Here is a 21708-nt window from a genome sequence, read left to right on the forward strand (position 1 = left end):
GTAATTACTTTTCCTTGTTATCTAAGATAGTAACGAAAGATTTCCTAATTCATGTATTTCATTTTCCCTGAATATGGTATAAATTTATTTAGACCTTATTGAATCTTTGTGTTTATTCTAAGCTCAGTTTATTTCATTCATATAACATGTTAATACAAGATACAATTTATAAGTTATCCTGTAGTATGATTTCAGTTATCTTTCTTCAGTTTCATTTTATGCTATGAAAATCATTTTAATAAATAACTCAGTGAGAAAATGTTTTAAATGTATTCAGATAGCCTTGCAAATCTTTTATGTTTGGATCTAACAATGATGTAAAATATCATTTTTAGTAGCCATTGTGGGTGTTATTCTTAATAGTCCTTCCTCACTCCCAATTTCCCATTAGTCACTAGATAATACCAGTTATATATTTAAAATCTATCTTGATTTGACTACTCATGTACATTTTTACCATCATTACAATTTGATTGAAGCCACTGATGACCTCTCATCTGGATTATCACAGCAGCCTAATTGCCCTTTCTGTCTCTTCCTGTATCAGTCAGGATTCACATGCACATATAAAGAACACTTTAGCTATTTTAAGCAGAATGTAATTTAATAAATGTGGGCTCACTCAGTATACGTTCCTGGGTATGTACTCAATTGGTTACTACAGCTGGATTGGTTATTACCTGTGGCTAAGAAATTGTGTGTGTTGATAAGTCATTTGTTTTTGAAGAGTTTCTCAGCAGGATTTGCCTTCTTCAGGAAGAGGCAGGGGCATTTATTGTTGTATGAATGGCAGTGAAAGAGGGTGGTGCATAGTCATAAATGTTCATGTACAGTGCACATTATGCATCATTATGCATGTGACTGTACCTAATAAAGCTTCAAGCCACTTTAATGAAAATCTGTTATGTTTTGAAAGCTGATTTCATAATTCTAAGATCTTAACATTAAACTTAAAATATAAAATGAAGAAATTTAATAAGAATCTCTAAAAATGATTGTTAAAACACTTTACCAACAGCTGTCAATTTGATACTGGCATAGAAAAAGTACTTTTAAAATATGTACAATCCAATTATTTTACAGGAATTTACAATTTTCTGCAATGTTCTTTGAGACACTGTTAATATTATAGCCTCTGTTGTCATGGAAACAAGTCTCTGAAGGCAGCCTCAGAGGCTAATGATGCCATGGTGTTGCTATGGATAGAAACAACTGAGACTGTTGTTAATCACATGGTCTTGATTTAAAAAAAAAAAGTCTTTCGAGCTGATCTTACTGAGTGATACAAATGGAGCAGGAATAGGATGATGGTATAATAGTCACCATTGTCTAATGAAATATGTATATGAGATTGTTCAGATTTAAAAAGCTTATGCTGAATTCCTCCTTGTCTGTAATAACCCAAATAAAATGGTTACTGTAATTTGCTACCTCATTATTTATATTAGAATCTAAAGCATGACATTTTCCAATTTAGAGTCTTCAACTCTCCAGAATTTTACTCTGCGCTTAAAATATCCTCTCAAATCTAACATCTATGCTGTTCTGCATCACTCAGCCTTCATTTGATTATCTATTTTGTTAGGGGCTGTATTTTTGTTTCAAATGAACTTAATGAATTATTTTGTTGTTCTATAATTCTTTGTCACCTGAATTAGTTATCAGCTATGACTAGGAAGTTATATGTATTTGTTTTTGAAGACTTTCTCAACAAGATTTGCCTTTCTTAAGAAACTGGCAGAAGCATATGTTCTTTTGCAAAGTCCTTGCTCATTGTCCTATAGAGATTGGGGTGGATTAAGATGGCATAAGTTGTTTTAGGATTTTTTAAAATGGTATTCAGATCCTTATCTAAAAAAATAGATTTTTAGTAGAGGCTTAGGGCCAAGGTTGCAGTGAGGTTTAAATGTAATATTAGAAGATTTATAGTTTATCATAAAGGGTTTTGGAGAGCAGCTGCCTAGTGGAGGAAGTTTTTGTGCTTGACCTTGAAATTTAATATAAGCATTTAGCTCTGTCTTATTTTTATGTTAAAATAGATTATTAATCAGCTAATATCTGACCCTACTAAAGAGGCATAAGGAAACTTTTGAGGTGATAGATATATCCGTTACCTTAATTGTAGTGATGGTTTCACAGGTTCATGCATATGTCCAAACTCATGAAGCTGTATACATTGAATATGTGAAGTTCTTTGTATTATACCTCAATAAAGCTGTTTTTAAAAAAGTGAAGTTATAAAAAATAATGATAAACTTTAGGCTTTTTTTTCTTTGATACTTCGGATGACTGCAGCCAGTTATTTTGTAGTGTATCAGTCAATTTGGGTTTGTCTCATACTCGGTGATTGGATTCAAGTTGTGCATCTTTGATTGGAATTTCTCAGAAGTGATATGTCCTTATTATATCCTGTCAGGTAGCATGATTTTAATTTGGCCAATTTCTGGTACTGTTAACTTTAAAATAGTATCTGCTAGGCTTCTTCACTATAATTAATAACTGTTTTTAAGAGATACTTCTGTGGGTCATTGTGTCCTATTTAAACTTTCAACCACTGGAATGAAATGGAAGGTTCATTTAGCAACAGTAGAATTTTTACATCTATTGACATTTTTTTAATGCATTTTATTACTATGATGGTTGCCAAATTATGATTTTGTAATTCCATAATTCCTTCTACATCTTTTAGTTGGCATTCTACTATAAGGAAATGCTTTCTCTTTTCATTTATTCTTATAATTATTAAATCAGTGTGGACTCTTGGAATCCTGGTTTTAGTGTATGCCATTGTAATCTTTATTTTGAATTATTTTGAATCTCAAATCTCAAATCGGTCTTGACCGATTAAAAACCCTTCAAACTAACTTCTGTGTCTTTGTCATGCCCTCATTATTCCTTGAGCACTTCTATATTTTCTGGTACAGCAGGATATTTTAGGTTTATATTGCACTTGATAAGCTCTAGCACTGGAATCAGCCATTTCTCCGAAGACTCCTGCTTTTTGTTTTTTGTTTTTTTATTAAAGAATGGGTATTTAGAAACCATGATCTGAATGCTAGGTGTGTTCATACTATTGATATGTTACTGCCCCCAGATCTTTGTGGGCAGAACTAGGGAATATATGTACATATAAACACACATTTATATCTCTGTTCCTTTGTCTATTTACATATATTGAAAATTATGCATTAATACTAATACCTCCAGTTGTATTCTAGAACCATGGGTATCATGCTAATTTTTTCCCTTTCTATATTTTTAACTCCTTTCTCTGACATGAGGAATCTTGTCCCCATTTATCCTTTATATATGTATTTATTAGATCAAAACCTCCTGTATGTAAGCAATCTCCCATCACCATTGCTCTTGGTGGACACCCACCTTACTCTGCTCAGGCTCCAACAATGACCTTTCTACTCCATTAAGGTCCCTACACTTCATGCTAGATGACTACTACTGCCACATTTAGGTTCCAACAAAACACATCAGGCTGCTGCCACTTGCTCTGCCCATATGGACACCTTCCTCATCCTGCTTAGGCTCCAAGCACCCTGAGCTAGCTAGACTGCTGTCATCTTTCTACTGCCTGGATATTGACACTCTCCTCACCCTGCTTGGCTTCAGCAATCTGTACTTTCCTGTTCAAGTCTTTATCTCCACCGAGGTCTTAATGATATTCTGTCATTATTGTCTTCTAGAAATCTACTTTTTGTACTTCTCTCAATTATGTCAGCAAACAGTCTGCAATTAATCTTAAGTGTTGTTTAAGGTAGAGATGGGATTCATTTCATTTTCGGCGGTTCTTTTATTTTTATTTTTTTTAAGATTTTTTTTATTTATTCATAGAGACAGAGAGAGAGAGAGAGAGAGGCAGAGACACAGGCAGAGGGAGAAGCAGGCTCCATGCAGGGAGCCCGATGTGGGAATCGATCCAGGGTCTCCAGGATCACGCCCTGGGCTGCAGGCGGCGCTAAACCGCTGGGCCACCGGGGCTGCCCTCTGCGGTTCTTTTAAAACTCCTTTTCTCACACTTTGTTATAAATCTGGAGTCAGAACCTCTGGGTTTTCAAACATTTTTTAAAAGTGATATAAGTATTCCACTGAAATTTAGTTGACATTTAAGTGCTTTATTTTAAACTCATAATATAGAATTTAAAGATTTTTTTTAATGGAAACAATATGTAATTAGTGACTAGAGTCCCAAGCCAGACCTATAGACCCCTTCTTACAGATGATTTTTAATTATTGTGTAATACTTAATCTTATGTAATTATAATTATTTATAAATTTAATCATTCCAGTACCTTTGGATATTTAGGATATTTGACATTTCCAGAAGTATAAACAGTGGTCAGTAGAGTGTATTGAGACTAGTAGAACACTGTTTTTTTAAATCATTCACTTAGGGTAGGCTTCCAGAGTTAAGTCTAAGAGCTTAGACATTTTTAAGGTGGTAGATAATTACTGCTAAATTGCTTTTCTTAAAGCTTGTATGAATTTATATATCCAACAGCAATGGGAAAGGATCTGTTTCCATACATTAAAATTGACTTTGAGTTTTTTATTGTGGTAAGATATATATGACATAAAATTTGCCATTTTAACCTTTGATGTATAATTCTGTGGCATTAATTGCATTCACAATATTGCAGCCATCACTCTTAGGTTTCCCAAACTTTTTATCACCTCTGACAAATTATATAACCATTAAATAATAACTTTCCATGCTCCTTTCTCCTAGCCTGGTAACTGCTATTCTATCTCTATGAATATACCTATTGTAAATATTTCATATAAGGGGAATCATACAGTATTGTCCCTTTATGTCTGATTAATTTCACTTGAAAACATTATGTTTTCAGTTACATCCATGTTGTACCATGTGTCAGAATTTCATTCCTCTTTATGGCTGAATAGTATTCATTGTTATGAATATACCACATTTTGTTGGTCCATTTGTCTGTTGATGGACACTTAGGTTGTTTCTACCTTTTTGGCTGTTGTAAATAACGCATCAATGAACATTGTGATGTAACGTATTCACATCCCTGTTTTCAGTTCTTTCGAGTATATATACTCAGGAATAGAAATGCTGGGTCATATGGTAATACTATGATTAGCTTTTTTGAGGAACAGTCCAACTGTTCTCCATAGCAGTTTACACCATTTTCCATTCCTATCAGCAGTTTTTCAGGATTTTAGGTCTCTGCACCTCCTAACACTTGTTTCTTTCTGTTCTTTTTTTTTTAATTATTATTACAGCCACCTAGTAGGTGTGAAGTGATATATATTGTACATTTATTTGAATTTCTCTAATGAATAATAATTTGTTGGGTATCTTTTCATGTGCTTGTTGGCCATTTGTGTATCTCCTTTAGAGAAATGTCTACTCAAGTCCTTTGCCCATTTTTTAATTGTCTTTTTGTTGTTGAGTTTTAAGAGTTCTTTATATAGTCTGGCTATTTTCTCCCATTTTGTAGGTTGTCTTTGCACTTTCTTGATAAACGTCCGTTGGTGCACAAAACATTTTCATTCTGATGAAGTCCATCTCATTTATTCTTGTCACTTACACTTTTGATATGATATTTAAGAATCCACTGTCAAATCTAAGGTCATGAAGATTTACCCCCATGTTTTCTGGTTTTATGAATTCTAAGAGTATGGTGCTAGCATTTAATATTTCAGTTACATATATATTTATATTTATATTTCAGTTATTGATTAATTTCTCATTAGTTTTTGTATATGATGTGAGAGTGGTAATAACTTCCATTTTTTTGCATGTGGGTATCCAGTTGTCCCAACACCATTGTTGAAGAGAATCCATACATTTTTGATAAATTTTGATTGATTTGATAGACCAAGAAGGTCAACATTGTAATTTTATTTTGTATTTCTTTTGTTAGGAAAAGCATAGTTTTGAGTTCAACAAATTTGTTCTTCTGTTTTAAGTCTTTTTAAATGTACCTTGTCCTGTTATCAATTTGATATTAATGTTTTTCTTGTGCATGTAGGACATGTTATTGGTATAGTAAATGTTTATGAATTAATTCAACTTAGAGATGAGAACAAGTTATGAAACACTTCTTTTGTTTTCCATTTGAATCTTTGTAAAATTAATTGAATCAAGCCAGATAGACTGTAAATCTCAAAGCCTCTTAGTTTCAATTATGTCACTGGAGTTCTTTTTGAATTTTTTCTAGAATATATCTGGCACATAATAGTTACTCAGTGAATATTAGTTGTATTAATGACTTTAAAGGCAATTGTTTTAAAATATTTATTTATTTGAGAAACAGAGTATGCACGCAGTGGGAGGGGAACAACAGGAGAGGGAGGGAGAAACTTAAACAGGCTCCACACTGAGTGCAGGGTTTGATCCCACAACCCTGAGATCACTACCTGAGCTGAAACCAAGGGTTGGCACTTAGCTCTTTGTGCCACTCAGGCACTACTTTAAAGGCAATTTTAAGGCAGGTTATTACAATTCTTGATAGTAGAGGTCAATAGCATAGGTTTTAAAAAATGATAATAGATTCAGTTTTTAAGTCCTTTGAATTTTTTGTGAATTTCTAAACCTAGGTTGCCTGCCTGATGGGCTTATAAAATTGCTTTTGATTCCTTGACTGCAAGGAGGAAAGTATTCTGAATACTGGAAAAATATTTTGTAGTCTATGAAGTGAGTGTTTTGTCTCCTAGAGGAGAAATATTCTAAGTCATTATCTTTTATTATTTTCATTTAAACATAAAAGTAGTCATTCATTTGAATTACAGTTACTAAAATTATTAATGGTATAATTTCTAAAATTTCTGGAGAGCATTTTCTCATTTACATTGAAGTAACAATATTTTACCTACTTCTCAATTTTATTTCTAAAAACTATAATTTATGACAAAATTTTCTGTTATGTGTTTTTCTTTTATTTGGTATTTTTCCTGATTTTTTGTCATTGATGATTTTTAGCCAACAGAAGCTGTACCTCCCTCTTCTCCCACTGTCCCTGTGATCCCTGTCCTGCCAGTCCCTGCTGAGAATACTGTCATCCTACCCACCATACCACAGGTTTTTATTAGTTTCTTTTTTCTTTATAAAAATTTCATTTGCTTTTAATATTTCATTTGTATTCTTTTCAAACTGTTTTAACTATTTCTTTGTTAGATTTAGTGATTGAGCTTCACTGGGTTTTTAGGGAATTAAGTATTTGGGATTTAATATAAAATGCGTTCAATATGTGCCACTGTTTAGGTAAACTGAAATAGTACATATTCTAAACTTCATAATGAACCTCCTTAGACTGCTTACCATGCCTTTTGTACATGTAAATCTGTTTGAACCAGTTTTTATTTGCTTTAGGAAATTTTGTTTAATTTCTAAAGATAATAAAAATCTTGTTGTCATATACTGGATGTGTCATTTATGTAACTTTTTATCTCCCAATATATATTTATCTTCTTGGAAATATATTTCTATCATTTGATTAGAAAATACATGTATTAGTTAAAAATAAGAGCCTGTATGTGTAAAGTATTTGGAAGCTCTCTGTGCTATCTCTGTAACTTTTCTGTAAATCTAAAATTATTCTAAAATAAAAAGTTTATTTTAAAAATGGTTACATGTATGTATACATACACACATATTGGAATATTACTCAATATCAAAAAGAATGAAATCTTGCCATTTGCAACAATGTGGTTGGAGCTAGAGTACATTATGCTAAGTGAAATAAGTCAGAAAAAGACAAATACCATATGATTTCACTCCTATGTAGAATTTAAGAAATAAGACAGATGAACATATGAAGGGGTGGGGGAAGCGAGGGGAAAAAAAAAACGTGAGATTCTTAAAGATAGAGAACAAACTGAAGGTTGATGGAAAGAGGTGGGTGGGGGATGGGCTAGATGGGTATGATTATTAAGGGTAGCACTTATGATGAGCACTGGGTATTATATGTAAGTGATGAATCACTGAATTTTACTCCTGAAACCAATACTGTACTGTATATTAACAAGTAGAATTTAAATACAAATTTGAAAAAAAAATTAAAAGGTAACGTGACAATCAAAAAATAAAATGAAATGCTAGACAAATGTCAAAGATTCTGTAGTTTCAGAGCTTCAGAGCTTCAATAGTTCCAAGGGATGACTTATATTAAGACATTAACTACCCTATCAACTAAGTCATCCAAAATCAAAATAATGATAGTATTTTTGCGTATAACAACTCAGATCTCTGTTGTAAACAATCTCAGTATCATTTAAAGTATAAATAAATGCATCTTTAGCTATTTTTACTATTACTGATCTGTGCATAAGATATAAATAAAAATAGTATGAATATTACATAAGTTCCATTGGGAGTAAAATGAGATATTAATTGTGATTACTTTCTCAATGCCTTTCCCCTCTCCTAAAAATGAAAATCAATAGGACCATTATACAAAATAGGATTCTAGAGGAAATTACAGATCCTATACTAAGACTTCAGTATATGTTATTATATTACTACTTCTACATAATCTTTCACCGTTTATGAAAATCATTAAAAGTTAATCATTGAAAGCCAACAAGAATTGAATAGATCCAGAGAAGAAATTCAATTTATAAGTAAAATACAATTCTAAGTAAGTAGCCTGTGTGTTTTGGTAATATTATAATAACATAATATCTCTCCAAGCATCTAGGATTTAGTAGTACAATATATTTTAAGTAGGGGATTTGGAGGTTTATTCTACTCTCATTTCAATTAATCTTTTAATGTTCAAATAGTTTCCTAAAATCCTTTGGAATTTTGTAGTAGTTTCTGTTCTTGTATTCCATAAGGAACCTCTTCTGACTTCCTTACTCCAGGCATCCCTTAACAACATCACATTATATTTGGAAATTGTTCAGACATTACATAGCCTTGTAGTTATAAGTGAGAGGTCTTAGAGGTAGATTGATCTGGTTTGGAATTCCTGTCCTCTACCAGCTGTGTAACTCTGAGCAGTTTCCTTAACCACTCTGAGCTGTTTACTCATCTGTATTACTGAAGATGATAGTACTAGTTTGAGATGTTGTTGGAAGAATAATAACATATGTGTAACTGGCACATGACCTTGGCTATTCATATTATTAGTGTTATCTCATATTTTGTTGAGACAGTAATCCAGGAAACAAGTTAGAAGAACAAATGAAGATATGTCCACAAGAGAAAGGCTTATTTATTCTACTTTGCCTCATTTTAAGTTTTAGATACACTATGAAAGTCCATGCAGGGTAGATTAATGACTTACGTTGTATAATGTGAAAAGCCTATAGTTGTGCCTCATTTTCCAGAATCAGTAAAGTGTGTTCTGATTCATCAAGTATAACATGGACATACTGATCAAAATATTATCCTCAAATAAATTTGAAAGCCATACTTAATATATAACCCAACTTTAACATTTTAAATGGAAATAATTTTTCTTCTAAATATCTACTGCTGTACATTTTAGATGCATCAAGATGTAATAGAAGTTGAAGGCATAAGATTTGGAATCTAGTCCTACCTTTGCAATTCAAACAAGTTATTTAATTCTACATTTTATACTCCTTCATCAGTTTAAGTGGGGGATAATGCCTCCCTGACTATTTGAAAATGAGTTTGAGATTAGGCAAATTAGACAGCCTATTTAAAGGTCTATTTATTTGTCTAATTATTTGTAGAAATTTTATACTTTTTAGTGTTTTTTTATACTTTTATACTTCATACTTTTTATACTTTTTTATTGATCTTTTATATTTTATGAAAGCCCTCCACAATAGGAATTACACTTCTTACAGCGGTACAGAAAAAGGCATAATGGCTGCTTGAAATTACATGAAGAGCATAGACTTTATAATGAGACCTGACTGCCTCTTCCTGGTCTCACTCCTTTCTGGCTGTGTGATAATGGAGAAATGACTCAGCTTCTCATAGCCCCATTTCTCCACATAGATACTGACCTATTAAATGTCTTTTTTCACCTCAGAGTAAATCCTATGCTTTAAAACCCAGGTGCGTTTTAGACCTCTGTTTCTACCAATTGTGGGGATTTATGGGGATTTATGTTATGTAATTAAGGTATTGTTGAAAATGCTTTATAACTAATTTGTGCCTGTAAAAATCTTTGCACATATTCACATACATAGGTCCTTTGGAGGGATTGGTGTTCATTCAGTTTTTTGTTATTGTTCTAATCGTGTAGCTACTAAGATGAATATAACATTGTCCTTGTCCTCTGGGAGCCTACTGCCTATGCAAGAGACAAGTTAACTCCCACAGACGTAGAAGTAGTTACATTAGGGGTTACCCAGTGCTTTTGGACTATTTAAGTTTCACAAAACATTTGAGTATTGAATCTCAAATCATTTGATCATTAGTCTATCTAAAGTATGACTTGATATATTTTCATTTTACTGGCAATCTTAAACAGAGGAGCATACTTCAAGTTACCTTAATGAGCCTTTTTAACCATACCCTAATATCTGACTGTGGTGCCCTTATTCTGTTTCTATTTTGAGGTTTTTTTTGTTTTGTTTATTTTACATTCTTTTCTTTTCTTTTTTTTTCTTTTTGAAAATTTTTATTTATTTATTATAGTCACACACAGAGAGAGAGAGAGGCAGAGACACAGGCAGAGGGAGAAGCAGGCTCCATGCACCGGGAGCCCGACGTGGGATTTGATCCCGGGTCTCCAGGATCGCGCCCTGGGCCAAAGGCAGGCGCCAAACCGCTGCGCCACCCAGGGATCCCCTATTTTACATTATTTTCAAATCATTTCAGTAATAGTTTCCCATATACCTTTACCAGATCCCCCAATTCTTAATATTTTTACCTACTATATTTGCTTTACCATTTTTCTTTCTATGTAATTAGTTTTTATGAATCGTTTCTTTTTTAAATTTTTTTAAAATTTTATTTATTTATTTGTAAGAGACACAGAGGGAGAGGTGGAGACACAGGCAGAGGGAGAAGCAGGCTCCCTAAGGGGATCCTGATGTGGGACTCAATCCCAGGACCGCAGGATCACACCCTGAGCCAAAGGCAGATGCTCAACCACTGAGCCACCCAGGTGCCCCTATGAATCATGTCAAAAGAAGTTTCTGTCATGCCTCTTTTACCTCTAAATACAAATATTTTATAACACTAAATATTTTTCCTAAGAACAAAAACATTACCATAATACAGTGAACTATATCAGAAAATGAATATTAACATAAAACTAGTATCAGATTAATCTGCAGACCTTAATTATATTATGCCAATTGCCCCAATAATGTTCTTTATGGGAAAAACAAAAATAGGTCCTTTGGCCAGTCCAGGATTTCACATTGCCTTCAGTCTCTTTTAATCTGGAGTAGCCCCACAGACTGTCTCTCATGAATGTGGCATTTTAGAAGAAAGCAAGCTAGTTATTTTGTAGAATATGTTTCAATTTGTCTTTGATGCATTGGCATAATTATTTTGAGGTCATACATTTTTTTCAATTTTTTTTTTAGTTGTGGCAAAATACACATAATGTAAAAATTTACCTTCTTAGAAACCATTTTTAAGTTTACATATCAGTGATATTTTTTCTAAAGATTTTATTTATTAGAGAGCAAGAGGGAGTCACAGGGAGAGAAGAAGCAAGCTCCTCCCAGTCAAGCAGAAAGCCCATATAGGGCTCAGTCTCAGGATCATGGCCTGAGCTGAAGGCAGATGATTATTAGCCAACTGGGCCACCTAAGCACCCCTCCATATCAGTGGTATGAAGTACATTCATATTGTTGTGCAACCATCACTGTCACCCATCTACAGAATTCTTTTCATCTTTCATACTTGAAAAACCCACTGCAAACATTGTACTCAGTTAACCTACAGGACTCTCTTTAGCAAAGATTTTTTTTCAGGGCATCTGTACTGGTAATGAACCCACCCTCCACCCTGCCAGCTTTTGTTTATCTGGGAATATCTTAATTCCTCCATCACATTTGAAGGACACTATTGCCAGATACAGGGTTCTTGGTTGACGGCATTTTCTTCTTTTGGTATTTTAAATGTGTATCGATACACTGCTTTCTCACTTCCATAGTTTCTAAGAAACCTGTTGATAATCTTATTAAAGATCCCTTGTATGTAATGAGTCACTTTTTTCTCTCTGCTCTCAAAATTGTCTTTGTCTTTCAACAGTTTGATAATAGTGTGTCTCAGTGTGAATCTCCTTGAGTTCATCCTACCATGGGTTTGTTGAGCTTCTTGGATGTTTGTATTTAAGTGTTGTTGTGTTTATCAAATTTGGGAATGTTTTGGTCATTATTTCTTCAGCTATTTTCTCTGCTCCTTGATCTCTCTTCTGGGACTCCCATGATGTTTGTGTTGGTCTGTTTCATGGTGATCCAAGTTCCCTTAGTGTCTTGTCATTTTTCTTTAGTTCTTTTTTTCTATTCTGAGACTTAATCATTTCCATTGTCCTGTCTTCAAGTTTGTTAATTCTTCTGCCCACTCAAATCTGCCTTTGAGTTGCTCTAGTGAATTTTTCATTTCATTTATTGAACTTTTCCACTCCAGAATTTCCTTTTGGTTTTCTATCTTTCATTGATTTTTCTATTCTTTTGTAAATTTTCCCATTTTTTTTCATTTTGTTTGTCTATCTTCTTTAGTTCTTTGAACGTCTTTAATATGGTTGTTTCAAAGTCTTTGTCTAGTAGATCATACCAGGTTTTTTCAATTTTTTTATTTTATTTTTTATTTTTTATTATTTTTTTACCAGGTTTTTTTTTAAAGGCAGTTTCTTTTTTTCTTCCTTTGAATAAACCACACTTTACTGTTTCTTTGCATGCCTTTGGATTTCTTCACTGAAAACTGGATGTTTTACCCTTATGATGCTATAACTCTGGAAATCAGATCCTTCCCCTTTCCTAAGGTGCTGTTTTTTATTTTTACTTTTTTGTTGTTTGGGGGGATTTTTAATTGTTGTAGACTATCTCTCTGCCAAGAATCAGTCTGCAGTATAAACTTAAGGCCTTCCTCAGGCCTTTATTGGGGGTATGCACAGTCATATTCTAATTTCCCTTGTACATGTGACTGCTTTTGAATATCTTAGGTTTCAGTGTCTGACTCTCAAAGGGAAAACGAAAAATGAAATGGTGCAAGTAGATGCTTGCCTTCTGGACGTCACTGCAACCAGAGGGAGAGGGACTTGTATCAATTATGGGCAGCTCAATAATGGCCATGGTCTCTTTGTCTGTACCTCTGTGATCAGAAGCAGCAAAGATCCCCTATATTTGGAGGATAATTTTTTTGTTTGTTTTTGCGTTTTTTTGGTCTTCCTGGCTTGTGCAAGTTTTGTGCCAGCTGCTCCAGGAACGCTTGCCCAGCTAGCTGTTACAGGGCAGAGGAGTGGGAGTTCGATAGCTGCTATTGTGCCAAGAACTGAAATTGACTGAATTAACCACAGTTTATCATCTAGTATTTCCCATGGAAGTTGCAAGCCTTCAATAGACTAGTCTGAAATTCAGCAGAATTCCAAAATAGATAAATCACATAGATTCTGGCAATGCGGTTATTATCTAGGTGACGAATTTGTGGAGCTTCCTTTTCTGCCATCTTCCTAGAATCCATCCTTTTTGTTTTTATATTTGCTCTAATTACATTGATTCCCTACGTGATAGCATTTAACTTTTAATGCAGTGTGTCTCAAATTAGAATCCAGGATGTGTTCTCTGGGGTTTGTGAGTTCTTCATATGAAAAACACTTGTTTATAATTTAGTAGGGAAGAAGGAGACAGACATTAAACAAATAACATAATGAAACTTTGATAAATGGTTAAGAAGGAGAAATACAATGCACAGCATAAAAGCATTTTCTTAACTCCTAACTTTGGCCCGTTTTTAAATAACTGGATTTTAGAATTATTTTATGTGTTTTTTTTTTTTTTTTATGTAATACTGCTTTCTGAAATTCTTTAAGGATGCTGCAGTGTGTTACAGCCATAATCCCTATGAGGCCCATTATTAATGAAATGGAATAGTAAAAGTTGGATGAGCAAAATTATGTTTGTCTTCTTTTAAAAAAAAAAAAGATTTTATTTATTCATGAGAAACACAGAGAGAGAGAGAGAGGGGCAGAGACACAGGCAGAGGGAAAAACAGGCCCCACGCAGGGAGCCCGATGTGGGACTCGATCCCGGGTCTCCAGGATTACGCCCTGGGCTGAAGGTGGCACTAAACTGCTGAGCCACCTGGGCTGCCCTGTTTAAGTCTTCTTACTGATATTTGGTCAAATTCTTTAGGGGTTTGTTAGTTCCTCTTTCTGGAATATCCCTGTCCCTTTGCTAACCCCTGCCCACAAATCTGATTGTGTTATAGGATTTCATTATTGTTCTAGTTGAAACATACACAATGGTAAATATATGATAATAGATTAACAGTAGATTTCTGTGGTTTACAATAAATTTTCCTTTATATTTGCTGGATCATCACATAGTCGTCCTCTTAGGTGAAGGCATGTGTTGCTGTCTCTTTATAGATGGAGAAAATGAGTTTCAGTAATGCTTGTGACTTACCTATATACTATATAGTCAGAGTTACTGAATAGTACAGTGAGATAGACGCAGCACTAGAACCAAGTCATTCAGTAGGTGTCACTTGAAGCAAGGTTCAGGGGAAGGGGTTTTTCATTTGAAGTAACTTTCAAGTAGATTCTTCTCAAGTCCTGTTGTTTGATTGACTCCTAAGCAGAGCTGATAATTTCATGTCACCTGTTCTGCTACCTACTGTCCCAGTCACAGATCCCAAGTCTTAAACTAGCCAGATGTTCAACTGTTTAGTGCTCTTTACCTCAGCTATTTGAGGGTAGTGCTTTCTGTGGGCAGATCTTTGTGTGTCACTCTTCTTTAGAACTAAGTAGCCTAAATAGCTTTGTTGCTAGGGCACTTTTTTTTTTCTGAATTATGTATCATATCCTCCAAACCCATTCAAATTGTTCTATCCATTTACTTCCTACCTCCTCCGAATTGGAGAACTAGGGAGTATTACTTTGTCAGATACCATTTCTGTATCTTGTAATACAAGAACTTAGAAAATCACAAGCTTTTAAGTAAGTATAGTTTATTCCAAGTCAAATGTTCTGATTCTATACCTGCTAACACAGTCTTAAATATTTTTATCTTTATTTTAGACAGCTAAACCTGAAACAGATCATGCCACTTGAGCTTCATATAAATAAATAAATTTATTATGAAATTTTTCAAAAATACTTATAGGTAGAGGGAGTAGTACAGTGAACTCCTCCCATGTATACTTATCACCGAACTACAATCATTAACTCACGTGCATTCTTAAGATCCATAATACCTCCCATTCCTGACTTCTCATGGCCATTATTTTGTTTTGAAGTAGATTTAATGCTTTATATTATTTTATTTGCCTATATTTCAATGTCAAATAGACTTCTTATATAACTAGAATCAAAAGATAACTTCTATAAAATTATGATTAAAAAAAACAACTTTTTCCACTGTATGTTTGGTAATAAATGGGCAAAGGGAACCCAAAGACTTCATTGCCATAGTTTTCGAGGAATATAACTTGCTTTGTAACTTTAAGTACCCATTCCTTTCTTGCTGTCCTCTGTAATTGCTTAAACAAAATAAGGTGAAGTTGTGCCATTGATTTTTATAATGATGTGACAAAACATGAGAGACTCCTAACTCTGGGAAGCGAACAAGGGGTAGTGGAAGGGGAGGTGGGCAAGGGGATGGAGTGATGGTGACGGGCCCTGAGGGGGCACTTGAGGGGATGAGCACTGGGTATCGTACTATATGTTGGCAAATCTAACTCCAATAAAAAATATATATTTTTTTTAATTTTAAAAAAGAAAAGACTTCTAGGAAATGGAAGTTCATAGGGCCTGAATCTAGCTCACTTTTCCCCCACCAAGAGCAGAGTCCATTAAACCTTGTTCCACTTTATGTATGTTAAATAGAGTCGGGTAGATCTGTGGACATTTTATCAGCACCAAAAATCCCCCATGCCATCAGAATCAGAAGACCCTGAGTTTAAAATGACCCAGAAAAGAGTCTTAAAAAGTATATATTAGGACACCTGGGGGTGGCTATATATTAGGATACATGGGGGTGGCTCAGTGGTTGGGTGTCTATCCCAGGGTCCTGGGATTGAGTTCCACATCAGGGTTCCCCCCAGGGAGCCTGCTTCTCCCTCTGCTTATGTCTCTGCCTCTGTGTGTCTCTCATGAATAAATAAATAAACATCTTTAAAATTTTTTTAAAATTTTTTTAATGATGTGAGATATTATCAGTTTGAGGAATCTATAGATCATTGAATAATTTCAGATATTCATAAAATGTCAAATGTCTGCAAGTTGACTAATTTTACTTAAATAATCTTACAAATAGTATTTATATTATGTTAATTGAATTTAAATTAAAAAAATTTTTAAAGCAATATTTGTATTTATTAGGTTCAGTTTTCACTAAATCATTTGAAGATAGATTATTACATTCAAAGGTAGGACCTGCATATAAAGTAGTTAATGTCATGTTTGCATTATATAATAATGTATATATAATAATACATATTGATGTATATATATATAATATATAATAATGTATATAATATTCTCATTTTTAACCTGCTGCTTCATGTAGCCTAAATGCATATAATTATTTAACCATGCAACTGTGTTGTCTTTAAGCATTTTATAGTATCATCCAGGTTTAATACTTAGCTAAATATAGTGTAAAACACTTGAACCTTTTAGAAAAGCCCATACACTTCAAGAAAATTGTTATTTTGTATGTTTCTTTCATACCGTTATTTTTTTTCAGACTGTTTTTATGTATAATTCCTTAGTTAGTTGGAATAGCAGAACTTATTAATGTTTATAAACATTTCTCCTAAAATTTCTTTAAAGGACAGTCTTTTTTTTGATTCTCTGAAAATGTCTTTTGATATGGTACTTTCATACTCTTAAATACACAGGAGAAAGATAATTTTGAGGGGGATCACATCAGTTTTCTGATATGTTCTGATATGTTTTTTATTTGATATTTATTATATTTTATTCTTAAAATTTAATTTCACCTATATAATAACTTTCCAGTAAAACCAGAAGACTAAGCTTCCTTCAATCCATACTTAATCAGACATGTATTATTCTACTTGTTTTCTTGTTTTGCCTTTTTTTTGTTTTTTGAGCATTGTTATTCTGTGAGTTGTCTAGAATAAAAGGTAGAGAGCAGTAATTGGAGCTGAAAATAGAATTTGTTTCTGGGAGATAAAAGATTGGAATCTTTTCCATGGTATCCTTGAGAATAGATAAAGGTAATGATTTCTGAGCAATTTGGGAAGCATTCTTATGCAAAGAATATTTGTGGACTTTTTAAGAAGGCTGGTAAACTTTAAAATCTTAAGAAAATTTTGTCTGTTTTCGCAGAAATAATTTATTTTTCAAATGCAAATTAAATGTAACTGTTTATGTCTGTTTCTTTTCATCTGATGCTGAAAACTGGAATCCTTGATTAACATATGGAAAGCTCATAAAATTATAAAAAGTATAATTTAAGAAATAGCAAATCTTTCATTTGCTTCCAACATGTGTGAACATTGATATGCAATGTGTCAATTTTCCTGTTAAGCTAACACATTTGCAATTCTTTTCTTTAAGGCAAATCCTCCTCCAGTATTGGTCAACACAGATAGCTTGGAAACATCAACTTATGTAAGTTCAATTTCTTCCACACATTTAAGTAATTCTGCTTTTCCTGTTCAGTTTTGATACATACACAAAGATCACAGCTTCATTTTCTCTAATACATTGTTCTCGTGCTGTTTCACTGCTCTGTTAATTATTAAAGAAGGTAAAGCAATACTGTCCCTTTCTGGTGGTTTTTTCCCCATACCTGTATAAAGCAGAAATGTTGAAATAGAAATTTATGACTTATTTTTAAATTAAAATGATTAATTTTCACTAAAGGCTATCGCTGACTAATGGTCACTTACACAGTGCGATATGTCCAGTCAGTTTAGAAATCTAGTTGATTGACTAGAATTTTAGTATCCAGGTTTGTATGTACGTTCAAATGTTAAAGTAGTTATAAGTTCATATTAAAATGATTAGTGCTTCTTTATAAACTTACTTTGTTAAAAAGCCCTTAAAGATAAGCAGCTAGAACAGCAGAATCTAATCTAACATTTTTTACTCCAAAGGAAAATGCCTTTGGAGATGTTGAAGTAGTAGTAGTAGTTCTCATGCTTTTTTTTTCCCCCCCCAATCAAATGGTACATAATTTTATAGACTGTAAAAGTACTTTTTTCCCATTTTTGAACATAGTTGATTTCAATGTGTACTTTAAAACATTGCCTAATCTGGGACACCTGGGTGGCTCAGTGGCTGAGCGTCTGCCTTTGGCTCAGGTTGTAATCCCGGAGTCCTGGGATTGAGTCCTGTATCAGGCTTCCCATAGGGAGCCTGCTTCTCCCTCTGACTGTATCTCTGCCTCTATGTGTGTGTCATAAATACATACATACATACATATTTTTAAAAAATAAAACAAAAACATTGCCTAATCCAAGGTAATGAGGACCCTTAGGTTTTCTTCTGAGAGTTCTGTAGTTGTAGCTGTTAGACTTAGATCTTTGATCCATTTTGAGTTATTTTTATTCTGGGAGGTAAAGGTCCAACTTCATTCTTTTGCTTGTGGATACCAGTTGTCCTGTCCCATCACTATTTGTTGAAAAAACTTCTTTCTATGTTGAATGGTCTTGGCATCCTTGTAAGAAATCAGTTAGTTATAAATACATGATTTGGGGCACTTGGATGCCATGGTCAGTTAAGCATGCAACTTTTGATCTTGGCTTAGGTTATGATCTCAGGGTTGTGAGATTGAGCCCTGCGTCTGGCTCCGTGCTAGGTGTGGAGCACGCTTAAGATTCTCTCTCCCTCTCCACCTCCCCCCCACACCAGCCCCACTCACGTGCACTCTCCCTCTCTTTAAAAAATAAAAATAAATAAAAATAAATAAATAATATGGATTTATTATGGATTCTTAATTCCTTACTAGTGATCTGTATGTGTATCCTAGTGCCAGTACCACATGGTATAATTTTTGAAATCAGAAGGTATAAGTCCTGCAACTTTTTAGGTTTGTTTTGGCTATTCTGGATTCTATGTGTTTTTATATGAATTTTAGGATCAGCTTGTCAATTTCTGCATGCAACAAAAGAACAGCTAGGATTTTGATAGGAATCGATTTGAATCTGTAGGTAAATGTGGGCAGTGTTGCTGTCTTATGGATATTATGTCTTCTAATCCATGAACACAGGATGGCGTTTCATTTGTTTACATCTTTAATTGCTTTCAATAATGTTTTAATTTTTAGTGTACAAGTCTTAGACTTATTTCATTTAATATTTATTCCTTAGTATTTTACTCTTTTAATGCTATTGTAAATGGAATTGCTTAATTTTATTTATGGATTTTTTTATTGCTGATGTATTGAATATACTGGATTTTTAAGAATTCATTTAGAACTATAATAGATTTTGGGGCATCTGTGTGACTCAGTGGTTGAGTATCTGCCTTTGGCTCAGGTCATGATCCCGAGATCCTGGGATTGAGTCCCACATCAGACTCCCCACAGGAAGCCTGCTTCTCCCTCTGCGTATGTCTCTGCCTCTCTCCCTCTGTCTCTCATGAATAAATAAATAAAATATTTTTTTTAAAAAAAGAAGAAATATGATAGATTTTGATCTTCTATCCTGAAGCCTTACTGATCTCATTAGTAGTATTTTTGTATAGATTCTTTTAATATTTTTACATAAAATCATGCTATCTGCAAATAGTTTTACTTCTTCCTTTTGTAATCAAGATGCATTTATTTTTGCCTAATTGCTCTGACTAGGACCTCCATTACAGTGTTTAATAGAAGTTGCAAGAGCAAATATCCTGGTCTTGTTCCTGATCCATGGAGAAAAGCTTTCAGCCTTTTACTATTAAGTATGATGTATTATACTCAGTATAGTATTAATTGATATAATTTCATTGGCATTGGGGTTGATTCTGTCTCTCTGCATTCCTGTTCTTTTTTTTAAAGTAGTGAAAAAGGTTAAGGGAAGACAAAGTTAAAAACAAAAATTCTAAGTTCTTACTGGTTTTAGTAATAAGATGGAAGTAAAGTAATATGTTGAAATCTCATCTTTTTTTTTTTTTTTTTTTTATTCGAGAGAGAGGCAGAGACACAGGCAGAGGAAGAAGCAGGCTCCATGCAGGGAGCCTGATGTGGGACTCAATCCCGGGACTCCAGGATCACGCCCTGGGCCGAAGGCAGACACCCAATCACTGAGCCACCCAGGCGTCCCTGTTTGTCTTTTTGTTTTTTTCTTAAGACATACTACAAATTACTGATGCTTAGGAAAATTCATTCAATTTGACTTTTGTAGTTTTCTTACATACTAAAAGCTTCTTCACTTTTTCCATATGTGATATAATTGATTACTCCTTATAATTTTAAATCAACATAAATTTGCTGCTCATTATTTAGTAAAATCTTATAAGTAAATTCTTTTGGGGTTAATACTTTGTATTTAGTTATGTTAATTTTTCATTAGGAAGAACATTTTCTTCTCAATACATTTTTATTTTTAGATTCTTACCTTGTGATGGTATAGACTTTGAAACTTTTAATTGCCTGAGATTATGCATTAATAGGAACTATGAGTCACATGAATGTTGATAGAATATTGACTTTCAATATATTAATCTTATAGTTAGAAAGGAATTACTGAATTGAACCTAAACAATAAGGAATTAGTAAATTGGGCTTCTTTTAAAATCTTCCTTTGGAGAAGTCTTATACTGATTAGGTAATAGAATTCTGTCCTGTTTAAATATATTGGTATAGGCTAATGAGGAAATGAAAATATTTGGGCCTATAAGGGACTGAGGATATCTGTGTCATAAATTTTTCTCTGCCTATTTATGGCATGCATATATATATATATACACACACACACACACACACACACACACACACATACATACACACACACCCACAATTAAAGCAAATTGTATTAAAAAGAAAAAATTTGTACAACTTAAAAATTCATAAGTGCTATTCCAGTATACTAGTAATAGTTGTAAATGAGTCCATTAACCCTTATCAACAAAATATAAAATACCTAGCAATCAGCTTAACAGGAAATTACAGTTTTTAGTAAGAAAACTATAAAATTTTACTGATGGCATTAAAGAATACCTAATTGCAGGAAGATAATGTGGAGATCATCATTTTCCCCAGATGAATCTCTAACTTTGGTGTAGTATCCGTTACAGCCTCAAAAAAGAGAGCGAGTGTGGGGGGGGGGGGGGCAGGAAAGGAGATGGGGAAGGGAGAAAGAAGGGATGAGAGAAACAAAAAGGAAGAATTTTAGGATTTAGTTTCTTTTGCAGTAGCCACATTTCAAGTGCTCAATAACCATATGTGGGCAGTGACTCCTATATTGGATGAGGCAGATTTAGAGAAAATTTTATCATCACAGAAACTTCTGTTGAACTGTATTGTTGTATAAAAAAGTAAAAAGTCCGGGCGCCTGGGTGGCTCAATCGGTTAAACTTCTGCCTTCAGCTCAGGTCATGATCCTGGAGTCAATTAGGATTGGGGAGAGCGTGCTTAGCGGGGCTCTGCTTCTCCCTCTGCCCCTGC

The 21708-nt window shown here is 33.7% G+C and overlaps 1 protein-coding gene across 28 annotated transcripts in view; it reads left to right on the plus strand.

Annotated features, from left to right (window-relative positions):
• DLG1 (discs large MAGUK scaffold protein 1) overlaps window positions 1-21708 on the plus strand; it is a 236920-nt gene that overhangs the window by 109647 nt on the left and 105565 nt on the right. For 20 of the 28 annotated variants that reach the window (XM_077883967.1, XM_077883970.1, XM_077883977.1 and 17 more), the window contains 2 exons: window positions 6965-7063; window positions 17673-17726. In XM_077883967.1, coding sequence (XP_077740093.1) covers window positions 6965-7063; window positions 17673-17726 — 153 coding nt within the window. The remainder of the gene's footprint in view (window positions 1-6964; window positions 7064-17672; window positions 17727-21708) is intronic. The other 8 variants (XM_077883980.1, XM_077883984.1, XM_077883985.1 and 5 more) reach the window with 1 other exon arrangement.

Source organism: Canis aureus, chromosome 35 (genome assembly GCF_053574225.1).
Source record: "Canis aureus isolate CA01 chromosome 35, VMU_Caureus_v.1.0, whole genome shotgun sequence".
Classification (NCBI taxonomy): Eukaryota; Metazoa; Chordata; class Mammalia; order Carnivora; family Canidae; genus Canis; species Canis aureus.